Source organism: Balaenoptera physalus, assembly GCF_965194825.1.
Source record: "Balaenoptera physalus genome assembly, chromosome: 12".
Classification (NCBI taxonomy): Eukaryota; Metazoa; Chordata; class Mammalia; order Artiodactyla; family Balaenopteridae; genus Balaenoptera; species Balaenoptera physalus.
Window position 1 is genome coordinate 91,700,190 of NC_138897.1, and position 14,803 is coordinate 91,714,992.

General features: G+C 56.3%; 1 protein-coding gene across 4 annotated transcripts in view; it reads left to right on the plus strand.

The window, feature by feature from the left end:
* Window positions 1–14,803, plus strand: part of LOC309640052 (acetoacetyl-CoA synthetase) — a 108,175-nt gene that overhangs the window by 78,300 nt on the left and 15,072 nt on the right. For all 4 annotated transcript variants that reach the window (XM_082418229.1, XM_082418228.1, XM_082418227.1 and 1 more), the window contains 3 exons: window positions 2,879–3,026; window positions 7,640–7,720; window positions 11,925–12,049. In XM_082418229.1, the coding sequence (XP_082274355.1) occupies window positions 2,879–3,026; window positions 7,640–7,720; window positions 11,925–12,049 (354 nt within the window). The remainder of the gene's footprint in view (window positions 1–2,878; window positions 3,027–7,639; window positions 7,721–11,924; window positions 12,050–14,803) is intronic.

Genomic DNA, 14,803 nt, shown 5'->3' on the forward strand with positions numbered 1-14,803 from the left:
TGAGTGGCCTCAGGCCCCATGAGAAGCGGCGGCAGAGCCGCGGGTGGGGATCCTGTGTGTGCCGTGGTGGGGGAGGCCTTGCTATTCAGGCAGCTGGGGTGGACGCGTGGCTCAGTGGTTCTCTGCAGGCGCCCTCTGGGGGGCACTGAGAGGGCTAAAGCTCACGTGCTGTCCCCCAAGTTTCCAGTCGAGCTGGGGGGACAAGACACACCTGCAGGAAGGGGGAGCTGTGACCACTCGGCCCAGTAGACACAGCCATGCTCACTGAGTTGGGGGACAGGAAGTGCCCAGGAGGTGAGAGAAGGGCGTGGTTGCTTCTCTGTGGGGCCTGGGGGAGGTGACACCTGAGGGACCTTGAGAGGTGAGCAGGGTCTGGGGACAGCGGCAGTACCAGGGTTCCAGAGGCTGAAGGGAGCTGCAGCAAAGTGACTGTTCCCTTAAGGCCATGGTCTCGAGCCACACTGCTCGGGTCAGATCTCAGCTGTGTGGCCCTGGGCCAGTGATCAATCTCTCTGTCCCTTGTTTTCCGCATCTGTAAAACGGGGATAACAGTACCTTCCTCGCAGGCTTAGCAGTGTGCATGAAGTTAGCTCTCAGTAACGTCGTCTGTCATTGTGGGCAGGTGACAGCTGCAGGCCAGAGGGGGCTGTGTCCTCTGGAGCTTCCGGGTCAGGATGTGCAGGTCCTTACAGGCAGGCCCGGGGGCTTGGACTGTCCCCTAGACTGTGGGAACCCTGCCAACCTTGATAAATTACACCCCCGCCGTGAATATAGCTCCCCCTGGTTTTATTGATGGGGCCGTATGCACAAAGGCCAGGAGGAAAACAGGGCGGTTTGCTGGCCCCGTGGTGGCCCAGCTTTTATTTTTCTGAATGTGTTTATTGGTGATTGATAGAAAGTGAGAGCATCCAGAAGTAACATTAATCACTTCGTTTAACTTTGGGCAGTGCGGAGAGCTCCACAGCCCCCGTCCCCCCAGGAAGCAGGCCCCCAGCGCTCTCCAGCCTTTGATTGCTGGGTGCCGCAGATAAACCGAAAGCGTGTCTGCGCCTCTGTGGGGGGCCTGCCCTTTGGGCTTTTCCTTTTTAGAAGAAGCAACAAAAGTAATCGCTATTTACTGTGATTTATAGACCGATGGAAAGAAAACGTTTTTCTCTGTGTGGAGCATCCGATTCGATTGGGCCCTTTGTGTAAATGGGATTTGGATGGGAGGTGGAGGCGGAATGGGGCTTTCGTTGGCTGGAAGGTTCCACAGTGAATAATCTTCCTGACACTCTGGAGAGGAAGGGTCTGCTTGTTTACCGCTCAGAATTATTTGGGGTGCCCGTTTCAAATGGCCGCACCTCCCCCAAGAGACATCCTCATCTTTTTTTTCTTTGTTTAAAGATTTATTTTTATGTATTTATTTATTTTTGCTGCGCCGGGTCTTAGATGCAGCGTGTGGGATCTTCGTTGAGGCATTTGGGATCTTTCAGTTGCGGCATGCATGCGGGATCTAGTTCCCCGACCGGGGATCGAACGCAGGCCCCCTGCATTGGGAGTGCGGAGTGTTACCCACTGGACCACCAGGGAAGTCCCACATCCTCATCTTTAAGGGAGCCTTTCCATGTGAGACAGCACACTTCTTCACTTTCGTGTGCATTCGTTTGTATTTCAGAGTAATTCTCCTTGGCAGTTTGCTGCAGGCCGAGTTTAACTGACTTCTCCCCCTTCCTTGAAAGAAAGTTCCATTTGACAAAACGGTAGTTTTGATTTTTTCCCTTTCTTCTCCCTTCTAAACCAGTGGAGGAACAGGGCCGGGGTTTTGGAATCGATGTTTCCGCCGATCTCAGAATAGAGAAACCACGTCTCTCCCAGGGTGGCTTCGTGGCTTCCGCTACCCTGTTTCTGCTCAGAAAACAGCCCCTTCAGTGGTTCTTGGTGACATGCAGTGGTGCTTTATGGCAGCTTTGGGGGCAGGGTAGGGGCAGGCTGTTTAGGCTGGAGCGGATAGCTGGGCTTAATTTTATTTGTTCCTGGACAGATATTTGCCTCTGGCCATTGTAAACCTCAGGATACAGGAAAATAGTGAGAACAATTGCCCCGCAGGTTTTCTGTCACAGAAACTCTCGAGTTGGGACCTTGGCACCACTTTCTGGCTGTGCCCTTCAGGTGTCAGAAGAGCTTACAAGCCGGCACCTCCTCCCCTCCCTTCTCCTGGGGGGAAGGGGAAGAATTCAGACTCCCTGGACTCCAGCTTGCCTTTGGGGAACTTGGGGAAACCAGGCGTCTGCTAATCAGACAGTTCGTAGCAAACAGGAGGTGCGCCTGGGCTCCGAGGACTTGAGTGTCACTTCAGACCCCCTCCGCGGAGTCTGCATACAAACAGCCAATGTGTTCATTGCAAGGGATCCTTCTCCACGGTGTTTATTAAAGCGCTTAGATTCTCTGGAGAGACAACCCTTGGCCCCATCAGCGGTGCTAATAAAGCAACCGGAAATTTTCGGGACTTCCCTGGTGGTCCAGTGGGTAAGACTCCGAGCTCCCAATGCAGGGGGCCCGGGTTTGATTCCTGGTCGGGGAACTAGATCCCGCATGCCTGCCACAACTAAGACCCAGAGCACCCAAAATAAATAAATAAATGTTAAAAAAAAAAAGAAAAAGCAACCGGAAATTTTCACTCAGTTACTTTGTATTCAATTAGCATGAATCCATGAGCCCCGACTTCTCCCTTCTCTCTTGGGAAGCTTCCAGACAAGGCAGGTCCCTGGAATCTAGGTCGTCACCCAGGTAGACGTAGAGGGGGGCGAACGGGAGGACTCGACAGATTTCCGCACCCCCGCCCCACCAGGCGTTCTAGAACCTTCACCATTTGTCTCCTGCGCCTTTTTGCCCACAGCGTGTTCCTGGAGGACTTCCTGGCCACCGGGCAAGGTGCGCAAGCCCCCCAGCTGGAGTTCGAGCAGCTGCCCTTCAGCCATCCGCTCTTCATCATGTTTTCGTCGGGCACGACTGGAGCGCCCAAGTGCATGGTGCACTCGGCCGGGGTAGGTCTGCACCCCGTCCCTGCCTGGGGGCTTCCTGCTGGCTAGGGCGGCACCCCGTCCCCGCTCTCCAGGTGGGGTGCTGCGCCGCGATCCGGCCTCGAGCCGGGCGGTGGGGGGACTGCTGGCCCAGCTGCCGTGGCCCCGTCGCCACGGGGTGCCGGGACTCCACAGCGCCGCCAGGGCAAGGCTAGCGCCGGGCGAGCCGGTGACAGTCGTGCCGCACGCCATGACCCCTCAGGGTATTGTGAGTTCAACAGAGGGGCCCTGCCGCATTTTATTTTATTTATTTATTTTTTAATTAATTTTTCTTGGAGTAGAGTTGCTTTACAATGTTGTGTTAGTTTCTGCTGTACAGCAAAGTGAATCAGCTATATGTACACATATATCCCCTCTCTTTTGGATTTCCTTCCCATTTAGGTCACCACAGAGCACTGAGTAGAGTTCCCTGTGCTATACAGCAGGTTCTCATCAGTTATCTATTTTACACATAGTATCAATAGTGTGTGTGTGTCAGTCCTAATCTCCCAATTCCTCCCACCCCCCGCCCCCCCTCCCCCTTGGTGTCCATACATTTGTTCTCTTTGTCTGTGTCTCTATTTCTGCTTTGCGATCAAGATCATCTATACTATTTTTCTAGATTCCACATATATGCGTTAATATACGATATTTGTTTTTCTCTTTGTGCCTTACTTCACTCTGTATGACAGTCTCTAGGTCCATCCACGTCTCTACTAATGACCCAGTTCATTTCCTTTTATGGCCTAGTGATATTCTGTTGTATATATGTACCACATCTTCTTTATCCATTCGTCTATCGATGGGCATTTAGGTTGCTTCCATGACCTGGCTATTGTAAATAGTGCTGCAGTGAACATTGGGGTGCATGTGTCTTTTTGAATTATGGTTTTCTCAGGGTATATGCCCAGGAGTGGGATGGCTGGGTCATATGGTAGTTCTATTTTTAGTTTTTTAAGGAACGTCCATACTGTTCTCCATAGTGGCTGTATCAATTTACATTCCCACCAACAGTGCAGGAGGGTTCCCTTTTCTCCACGCCCTCTCCAGCATTTATTGTTTGTAGATTTTGTGGTGATCGCCATTATGACCATGTGAGGTGATACCTCGTTGTAGTTTTGATTTGCATTTCTCTAATTAGTGATGGTGAACATCTTTTCATGTGTTTTTTGGCCATCTGCCGGCATTTTAAACAGAAGGAAACAGGTTAGGTGAGAATAGAAAATATCAGCGCATCAAGGGTCATAGGAGGTGTTGGTGTGGTTTCTCAAAACTGTCACGTAAGCGCGGGTATGGACGGTGCACATGCCGGGCGGCGTCGCGAAACTTCTGTCTGACCGTGGGCTGGGGTCAAAAAGTTTGAAAGCCGCCGGGTTATGTTATAAAGTGCGGTTAACCGAGGGAGGACTTACCGTGCTGTGTCAGTCAGCTCGGGCTGCCGTAGCAAAATAGCACGGGCTGGAGGGTCTTAAGCGACGAAGATTGACTTCTTTGTGGCTCTGGAGGCTGGGTGTCCAAGACTGGGGTGTGGGCAGGGTTGGCTCCCTCGGAGCCTCTGTCATCGGCTCGCAGGGGCCGCCTTCTTGCTGTGTCCTCACGTGCTCTTTCCTCTCTGCACGCGCATTCCCGGCGTCTCTTTGGGGTCTAATCTTCCTCTCTTCGTAAGGACACCCATCGCGGTGGACGAGCGCCCACCCTAAGGCCTCGTTTCAGCCTCCTCCCCTCGAGGAGGCCCGAGGCTTATTTGAGTGGAGAAACCTCACATTGTCAAACAGCCTTCTAGCTATCGCTTGGCCAGGGGGCGGTATTTGAACATGAAATATAAAATTTCTCTTATTCCAGCTCATTTAGCTTTTACAGCTGTTCTCTGCTAGAGCATCTAGAAGCTGTTTGAACCCCTGCCGTAGAATCACTCTAACGCCTTATACAGCTCTTTACCCAGTGTTTTCATCAGAACGTGGAAAGGAGTTGACACAACTTTGTCATTACCTGCCTTTGGATCCAAGGGAGATCCGATGGCAGGTTGGGAATTATAACCGCCAGGTACACACGAGCCTGTTCACAAGCAGTGGGTGACTTCTCCGGAACCACGGAGTGGGAGGGAGGGGACACCGGGGGCCAGAGGCTTGATCTCTGGGAGCAACGCTGGCCGAGCCGAGTGGCCTCTCTAGGAACGAGTTCTTGTCGCGCACCATCCGGTTTTATCACAGAGTCGGGCGTGTTCAGGGCCTGAGGTGTGCCTGCTGGCCTCGTGCTTTGCCTGCAGGGGGAGCCCTGGTGTGCCTGGTCGGAGGCTCGATATCCAGGCGCATAGTGTTTTTAGAAACCTTGCAGGCGAGGGCATTGGGGGTGTGTGTGTGGGAAAACAGCACATTTTAGGAAAAACTGAAATGCCCAACTGTACTTTTATTTTTAGTGCTCTTTGCCTAGTGAATGTCCCCTTTTTAGGAGTGGAACATAAAAATGTATTAGATAAAATGTAGTTTGCTCATAAAATCGTCGTGCTCGGTATATTTAGAATATGGAAAAGTCAGGAAAAATTATATTAATTCTGGCTTCGCTGGGCTCTTGCATCTTCAGAGAAGTAACTGAGCATCTTGCCTGTTTTCAAGAGTTATCTCGAGAGGAAACGTGAAAACAGCACGGTGGGACTGCCGACAGCGCCCCTGGGGCCGGCAGCAGGGGCAGGGTTGGGTTGGGAGGTTGTGATCCTCATTTGCTGGTTTGTGTTTTCTAGGCCCACAAAAGGGCCCAGAAAACAGCTTCCCTCTTCCTTTTTTTTTTTTTTTTTTTTTTCCCTTCTTTTAAATTACTCTTCTTGCCTGAGATCCAGAAACCCTGCTGCTTCTATTTCCTGATGCTCAGGGAAAGCATTCAGACTTGCCATAAATATTTAGAAATTAAGGGACACGCTATTGACGCAACTTGTTAAGGTTCATACGGAGAGAAGCAAAGGAGAGTTTTGTGCCATCGAGAGAGTGAGGGTACTGAGCCGGTGCGTGCGTGGTGGGTTATGAATAGGCCGGGCTGACAGAGGCAGACCGTACAGGCGAAGGTGCAGTTTAAAGGCCAATCTAAGTGAAAAGGGAAATGGGCGGGGGATTTGCCGCGGGTTCCTGTAATCCAGGAGCTCCCCGTCCTTTCTGTGGATTTGCCACGTGAACACTTGGCGTTCATCGAAAGGGTTCCTGACATGTTTGTTTTCCCCACGTGGTCGCCCGCCGACTCTGATCGAGAGCGGTGTGCGTTGAGGGACTTTGCGCGGAAGCCCGTGACTGTCCTGGGTGGGCGCGGGCGTGCTGTCTCTGACCCCGCAGTGCACGCACGGTGAAGCCACCGGGCTCTTGGCTCCCGCGCGCAGACTCAGGGGGGCCTCGGGGAACCCTCAGAACGGGCTCTCCCTCCCAGCAGCCTTTCTACTGCTGTCTCTCCCAGGCCCGTGTTGTCCTTCCCCAGGGCAGGCGTCCCCGCTGCGGGCCTGGTGACGGGGTGCCATCCAGGACAGACTCGGGAATAGGAGCGCTGGCTCTTGAGTTAGAGAATTTGTTGGGTAGGATTGTTTCTGTTGAGCTTTGAAAGGGATCATCTCCTCCTACTGGCTTGTTTTTTATTTCTCTTGGGTACAGTGAGGGTCATCAAGGCTGGTTCAGGGTCCCCTTGCTCTGCTCTCTGCATTGTGCTTGGGGCCGGGAAGCTTCCGGTCCTCCCTGTGAGCCACAGGCGACACAGAGTCATTTGGAACTCTGGGCTCTGAGCAGCGGAATACTCTACAGCTGTACGAAAAACCATGAGGGACGCTCCCTGTATTGATAAATGGAAAAAGCAAACTGCAGGACAGTGCGTCCAAATAAAAACCCAGCATAAATAAATACATGCAGATCGGCAAGAAGCATACCTGGAAATATACACCGGAAACATACGGTTACTGGTTGCAGAAGGGGGCGGGGGGCTTGTCATGGTGTATGCTTTCGAGTTTCGGTCCAGGCGAATATACTGCCCAGTAAACATTAAAATAAAAAGTAATAGATCACACGTCGGGGTTGGGAGAGAGAGGTCTGACTGGGCGTTTGAGCTGAAAGCCGAGTCTCGAGCTACCCCTCGGCCAAGGAGTCCCTGAGCTCGGATCCGAGGCTCTCGGAGCTGCAGACCCAGCAGCGGCTGTGCACCCCGGGGACATTCTTGCTCAGGCATCCACCTTCCCCGTCCACCACGAGGGAGCAAGGCTGGCCTGTAGTGCCCTGGTCCGGAGGTGCAGGTGTCCCGCACCCAGCCTTTTGCCCCCATCTTTGTGACTCTCCGCTCCGTGATCTTCACTCCTCTCTGCCTGAGGTTGGTGGGTCCCCTGTGCCCCTGATCACCTGGCGCCCAGAGCCTGCAGGCTGGCAGGACCGGATGAGGCTTTCCTCTCGTGTCCCCGGCGAGTCTCGGGTCAGGTGGCAGAGGGACGGGAGCACTGCTCGTCACGGTGAGGACGCTCAGAGCTCTGCCTCTTCCCTGACCTCTCCTGCCCCGGGGCCGAGCGTCCGGGCTGCGCGCGCGCCTCTGTGCCCTCGGAGGAAGCAGCCCGGTTCACACGGCATTCCCCCGCTTCTCCCCAGGGAACCCTCATCCAGCACCTGAAGGAACACGTTCTTCACGGCAACATGACCAGCAGTGACATCATCCTGTATTACACCACGGTGAGTGCGGGTGCTGTGCTGAGCTGGGTGCCCTCCCCCTCCTCCGCGCCCCGCCCAGGACGGGCTTTGGTTCATTCAGGTAGGGAGGCCTTCATCTTTACTCTTCTTTTTGCCTCTCCACCTTTGCACATGTCAGTAGCCAGAAGCGCAGCTCGAGCCGCAGGCAGTGTGCACCAGACCCCAGGCCGCGTGCGCGAGACCCCGGGCTGCGTGCGCCAGACCCCAGGCCGCGTGCGCGAGACCCCGGGCCGCGTGCGCCAGACCCCGGGCCGCGTGTGCGAGACCCCGGGCCGTGTGCGCCAGACCCCGGGCCGCGTGCGCGAGACCCCGGGCCGCGTGCGCCAGACCCCGGGCTGCGTGTGCGAGACCGCGGGCTGCGTGTGCGAGACCGCGGGCTGCGTGTGCCAGACCCCGGGCTGCGTGCATGAGACCCCGGGCCGCGTGCGCCAGACCCCGGGCCGCGTGCGCCAGACCCCGGGCAGCGTGCACGAGCAGCCCCTTCTGCGGGACCCTTCGCTCTTGCTCTCTTTCCCTCCCTCCCGGCGGCTGCCCGCTTGAGTCTCGGCACCGAGGTCGACCGCCAGCTTGGCCCGTCCCCCTGTGTTGACCTCGGTTGCCGCAGGGAGCCCTGGAGCCCTGGAGCCCTGGGGAAATCTAGAGGAACCAAGGAGACTGTTAATTCAGTCTCTTGAGCCTGTAGAGGTGGGGATGAGTGTCACCTGACGGAAATCTGCGGCTCAACCAGGGCGACAGGAACTTACCAGAGATGCCACGAGGACGATCAGTTCTTGGTCGTGTGCAATAGTAAAGGGGCTCTGACGAGTTGAGGTGGAAAAGGAATTTACTGGAAGGCCGTGGGGCGGCGTGCTGAGAGGCAGAATAATGGCCCCAAAGGTGCCATGTCCTCACTCCCGGAGCCTGTGCGTGTCACCTGATGCGGCAAAGGGGCTCTGCAGATGTGATTCGGCTGCGGCGGCTCCGGAGCCCGGGAGAGTGTCCTGCGTTATCCGGGGCCCAGGGTGGTCACCAGGCTCCTTACCGAGGGAGGCGGGAGCGGTGGAGCCAGAGGGGGAGGACGACAGAGCAGAGGCTGGAGCGCAGTGGGACCATGAGCCAAGGAACGCGGGGGCCCCGTGAAGCTGGAAAAGGCAAAGAAAGACCCTCCCCTGGAGCCTCCAGAAGGAACTCCCAGCCCCGCTGACACCTGATTTTGGACACCTGACCCTCAGAACTCTCAGTACATTTAGGCCACTGGGTTTGTAGCCGTTGTTTACAGCAGCGAGAGGAAGGGCGTGCAGGGCGGCTCGAGCAGTTACTTCCATGGCTGGGGATCCAGGTGCGAGACCAGGCGGGGCCTGCGGGCGGCTGCGCGGCCAGACGAGAGCCGCAGCTGTACTGCAGCGCCGGCGGGAGGCCCACTCTCCTGCCCCCAGGACGGAGGTGGCCCTGCTTGCAGCCCTTCACGTGGTTTAGCGTGGAGCGGGCGTCATCAAACCAAAGCTTGAGCTCAAGGCGCTGGGGGTGTTCCTGACCCTGCTGAACTCTGCAAGGTGAAAGGTTAACAAGCGGAAGGAAGTGCTGTTTATCCCAAGGGAAGAAAACTCAAAATCAGCTTTTTCCAAGACCGCAAACATCAAGAGGCTCCAGAGTGATTTAGCTCCCTTTCCTGGATGACAATTGCGTTCTGAGTTTTCAAGGAAGCAGAATGCTGAGGCATCGTCCTAACCTGGGAGGCCGAGGCCCAGGCCCTGCTGCTTCCCTGGTGCCAGAGCCCCAGAACGCGACGCGGACACAGGAGGGAGCGCTGGCGTGCGACCAGGGGCAGGTCGCCCCGTCTCCCCCTGTGCCCAGCCGTAAATCCAGGGCTTTGGGCCAAATGATTTGGGTTTCTTTCAGCTGCAGGCTTTCCTTCCATCCCCCTCCCCCATCGTGGAACAGTGAGTGGTGCTGGGCCCCTGCCAGGCTCTGGCCCTTTCACACAGGAAGCCCAGCCCTGGGGCGTTAATGGAGCAGCGTTTTGAATTGCAGAACCCCACCCCCGGGGCAGCTACAGCTCCGCTGATGTCCAACTCAGCTGCCTGCCTGGGACGACACGGTGATTCCAAAACACAGGGTTTTGCACCGAGGGGACAGTGGAAGGACCCGAGGATCCAGAGCGATTCTCTCAAAGGCAGTTCACTTTTCTGGGAAGCACCCTGCCCACGAAGGACGGGGCTGTTGCGTCTTTCGGTGGAGGACGCCAGGCGCCGGCAGCAGCCCCGGGCGCCCCGGCCAGGCCTGTGCTGTCGCTTCCTGACTCACTTTAACAGCTGGACCGGGAGGTGGCCAGGATGCAGTGCTGCCTATTACAGTAATTCCTTGGGAACTCCCTGGCGGTCCAGTGGTTAGGACTCCACACCTTCACTGCCCAGGGCCCGGGTTCAATCCCTGGCTGGGGAACTAAGATCCCGCAAGCCGTGCTGTGAGGCCAAAAAAACAAGAAAAGTAAAAAAGATTCCTTATTAGAAGGAACTCAACTTAGGATGTTAAAACCCTTAAAAAAAAAAAACACAGCTCAACTAAATGGAGGTTTTCGTGTGACCCCTGGTTCCCTTTGCCGTTTCCATGGTGCCAAAGGGGGAGCATAGGTTGGTCACCGCGCTCTTACCCACGTCACTCACACTGTTGTGACCTGTCTGGGGATTCTTAACTGCCCCTTGGGTGCCACCTCACGTGGCCGCCTGGTCCCCGGTGGCGGGATTCTGACCTGGGGACACCGGGTGACCCGGGACACTGGACCGCATCTGCTCCAGGCTCGTGGGTGGGCATCCTGCTGCCCTCTTACGGGGTGGGATTGGGTTGTTCTGCCCTCTGGACAGAGATTCCTGCTGCCTTGTTCTGCCGCTATATTGCTTTAGGCCGGAATCGCCTACAGATTCTCCCAGCGTGGATGGGGGTGCCATTGTCAGTGGGGCTATGAGCACTCTTTGGCTGTGAAATTTTTTTTTTTAATGAAATAATGCCATTTTAATCTAAAATAAAGTAAAACCAAAGTCAAACAAGCATAAAATTATCTTAAGTTTACAAAAAAACAAAAAAGTATGTAACTTTTAAAAACAAGTACCTACTGGAGGGATATAGAAACTGAGGAAGGATTCAGTATGTAATAAGAGCAAAAGGATAAACACACCAAGTAAAACAGAATGTGAAATTTTTTTTAATTAAAAAAAAAAATGCTCTACTTGCACGTGGTAAGCATTTCAGGCAGCACATGGGAACTTGGTGAGAGGTTGGCGTCTTCCAGGGCCCAGACATCCGCCCCGCTCACTCCCCGGCCCCTCGGGCCCTTTTGCAGGCCCAGGGGAGGGGCTGGGGGTTCTGTATACGAATGGGGCGCTGCACACCCTCTGCCGGGCTGGCTCTGCCACTTTACGGTCTGTCTTCGAGACTGATCCGCACAAAGCCAGGCCTCGTTCTTTTTGATGGCTGCACAGTGGCCGACTCCTGAGTGCTTGCGGGGTGCCAGGCGCTGTTTCCCACGTCCGACCTGGGTTGCCTGCTCCAGCGCCCAGGGTTCCCTTCATGTGTGCACCATGTGACCACGCAACGGGCATCTCTGTTGCCTTCGGTCCCTTGTTGTCACCAGTGAGGCTGCAGGAAACATTCTCCGACATGTCTTAGTGCACACGTGTGCGTTGATCCCTGCCATAAACTCTTTTAATTTTTATTTTGATTTTGGCTTCATTGGGTCTTTGTTGCTGTGCGTGGGCTTTCTCTAGTTGCGAGGAGCGGGGGCTACTCTTTGCTACGGTGCGTGGGCTTCTCATTGCGGTGGCTTCTCTTGTTGCGAAGCACGGGCTCTAGGCGCGCGGGCTTCAGTAGTTGTGGCATGCGGGCTCAGTAGTTGTGGCACGCGGGCTCAGTAGTTGTGACGCACGGACTTAGTTGCTCCGCGGCACGTGGGATCTTCCCAGACCAGAGATTGAACCCATGTCCCCTGCATTGGCAGGCGGATTCTTAACCTCTGCGCCACCAGGGAAGTCCCTTGCCGTAAACTGTTGACGGGGAATTGCTGGGGCAGAGCGTTGTGCATTTGGGCCGGGCAGTTCTCGGCTCCTTTGGCGAGCATCGGGTGGTTTTCTAGGGATGTGAGAGGCTGCGTGACGGGGCCGAGGGGAGCCGGCCCGGCGCTGGGTTGACACTTGTTCCCTTCTGTCCGCTCCAGGTCGGCTGGATGATGTGGAACTGGATGGTGTCTGCTCTCGCCACGGGGGCGGCCGTGGTCCTCTACGACGGCTCCCCGCTGGTGCCCACCCCCAATGTGCTCTGGGACCTGGTGGACAGGATCGGGTAGGTACCCGGGATGCTCAGACACAGGGCGGCCGCTCTCAAGATCTGGGTGCCGTCTCTGGAATGCTTTGCCACCCTCGATGTCCCCCTCTTGGCGGGGGTGGCTGTGTGAGGGTGTGGAGGTGCCAGGAGTAGGTGAAGCTGTCAAGGAGGGTGGGAAGGGGCGGGCGCCCTTGACAGGGCCTGACCGCAGATATCTGTGTAGTCTGGAGGGGGCTGCCCCACCCCCCAGGGCCCAGGGGTGAGCTCTGAAACCTCGGGCACCGGGAGAAGGAACGTGGTCTTTTTTTTGTAACTCTGGATTCTAAGAACTTGCAGAGCAGCGGCCCAGAAGAGAGGCAGACTGAGGGCTGATGAGAGCATTGTTTCACACGGGGCCCATGGCCGCAAGGGTGACAGAGAATGACCCAGGCTGAACGCACATACCTGTGCGGGGGACGGTGTGGAGATGCTCATCCAGGGGAGGGCAGGTCTGTCTCAGGGGCGTTCCCGGCGTCTGGCCTTCCCACCCGCCTTTCTGCGAGCCCTCAGGGCTGGCCAGCGCCTCGAGGGTCTCCCCAGACTCAGCAGTGCGCTTCCAGACGCCCTGCTGCCGGAGCTGCAGAAGGGCATCCCCGCCTCCCCGCAGTCCTGTTAATAGGGCGACAAGCGGGCATTCTGTTGACAGAGGCAGCGGCCAGCTAAGGGGCAGTGTCAGGGGAAGGGTGAAGTGGCCCCGTTTCTCCGCCAGCCCCCTTCTCGTCGTCATTGCCAGAAACTGTCAGAAGACCCTGTTCCATTGGCACTTTCTTTGCTGATGAATCAATCATAGCCAGCTGATGCATTCTCGCCACTGCGGCTGGTGGTCACCGTTGGCCTAATGATCGTGTTTCCAGGAACGAGAACACGGAAGCTGGCAGAGCTCCTGTGGCCCAGAAGTCAGCCACGCTCTGAAATGTTCTAATTACTTTACCTTTGAGTCCATTTACTTTGGGGAAATAGAAGGAACCACTAATGTTCTTAAATCCTTGGGCATTAATATTTTAAGTATAACTTTGGTCTGGGTGATATTTAAATCCTGACATTTGGCTCACAATATTAGCGAGGAAATTTATTTCCTAATGAGCTTGTTGCCAGTGAAAGGTTAATCAAATCTCTGGGAAGATCTTTGCCCTGAATACCTGTAAGCCGGGCTCAGGAGGAGACACTTTGGACGTGTATGCCTGTGCTACAGGAAGAGGGATGGAGAGAGAAAGGTATATCCCTGGGGCTTAGAGCTAATGAAGTTGAAGGATGGAGGGCCCAGGGAGACCTAACTTTGAGTGTGTATACGTGCACAAGTGTGAGTATGCACCTGAGTGTGAACGTGTGTGTGTATGTGCATGTGCACAGGTGCACGAGAGTGTGAGCACGCATGTCTGTGAATGTGTGCAGGTGTGCGTGTGTGCACGTGTGTATATGCATGTGCACATACACATATGTGCACAGGAAAGTGGGTGTGTGAGAGTATGTGCACACGTGGGTGTGAGAGCACCCGTGCCTGTGGACGAGTGTGTGTGTGCATGCATGTGATTGTGTGCAGGTGCGTGTGCAAGCGTGCATGTGAGTGCGTTCGCAGCCCTGAGGTCTGGGTCTGTGTAGAACGCACGTGCTGGGCCTCTGCCTTACATCCCGGTTTGGCCTGTGCCCCGGACGCCAGCTGAGCCGTGGCCTTGGCCGTCCTCAGGGCCCCTCTGGCCTGGCCCTTCACCCGGCTGGGAAGGCTCATCTGCTGAGGTCAGTGAGGCAGGGGCCACTCTGTGGCCTGTGAGGGGCGGCCGAAGGACAGCACGGCGCTCCGGCCGCCCACGCGGGTGACAGGAGAGGGGGCAGGTCAGACGGGGCAGATGCCTTCATTCCAGCTCTGCCACCTCCCGACGCTGAAGCAACACCAAATCAAACGTGCTTTCACCTAAAATCCTGTGGGTTTGTGGCAGGAGGAGCGACTCTTCAGCGCTGGCAGGGTGGGCAGGGTCCTCGCAGTGCTATTTAAGGGCCTCTGATGTTTAAAATAACGTTGATGCACTTACGGATGAAATCTTCGTTGATTGTCATCGTTCAGCCCACAGGCTTACTAACACGTTTCATAACTGAGCAGTTGTTTTGCAGACATGAACAAGGTTAAAGGACGGATTGTCCTCTTTGTTTGGGGTGTGTTGCTGGGCTCTGCAGGTCTAGGCCGGGGAACATTCTGGCTGGGGTCAGGGCAGAACTCTGGCGTCTTTGTCCAGGTTTGCAACTGGGCAGGCAGTTCACGTTTAGGACTGCGGGACGCGTGTTCCGGGCTAGGGGAGCGGCGAGTGCCGAGGCCCCAAGGGGACCGAGGTGGGGGCGGTGGGGGGCTGGGAGGAGGCCCTCGGGATGCGTGTTCCAGGCTAGGGGAGCGGCGAGTGCCGAGGTCCCAAGGGGACCGAGGTGGGGGCGGTGCGGGGGCTGGGAGGAGGGCCTCGCGGCCGGATGTGGGCAGTCGATTCGGGCGGTGGGGCCGGATGAGGGGGGAGGGCAGGGTCCCCCGGGGATTTCGGGGCTGTGCCGCAGGGCGGGTGTCTTCCGCGTGACGTGGCACCCCGTTGGGGCGTTGAACTCGGGGGCGCTCCACGATCCCCCCGCGAACTGTGGGGTCGCGGGCAGACGGGAGAGCGGGGCTCAGGCTGGCGGAGCCTTGGAGGGGCTGCGCCTGCACGCGGCTCCTCGCGGGGCTCCGGGCCGGGGCGAGCGGGGGGGCTGCCTCGTTCT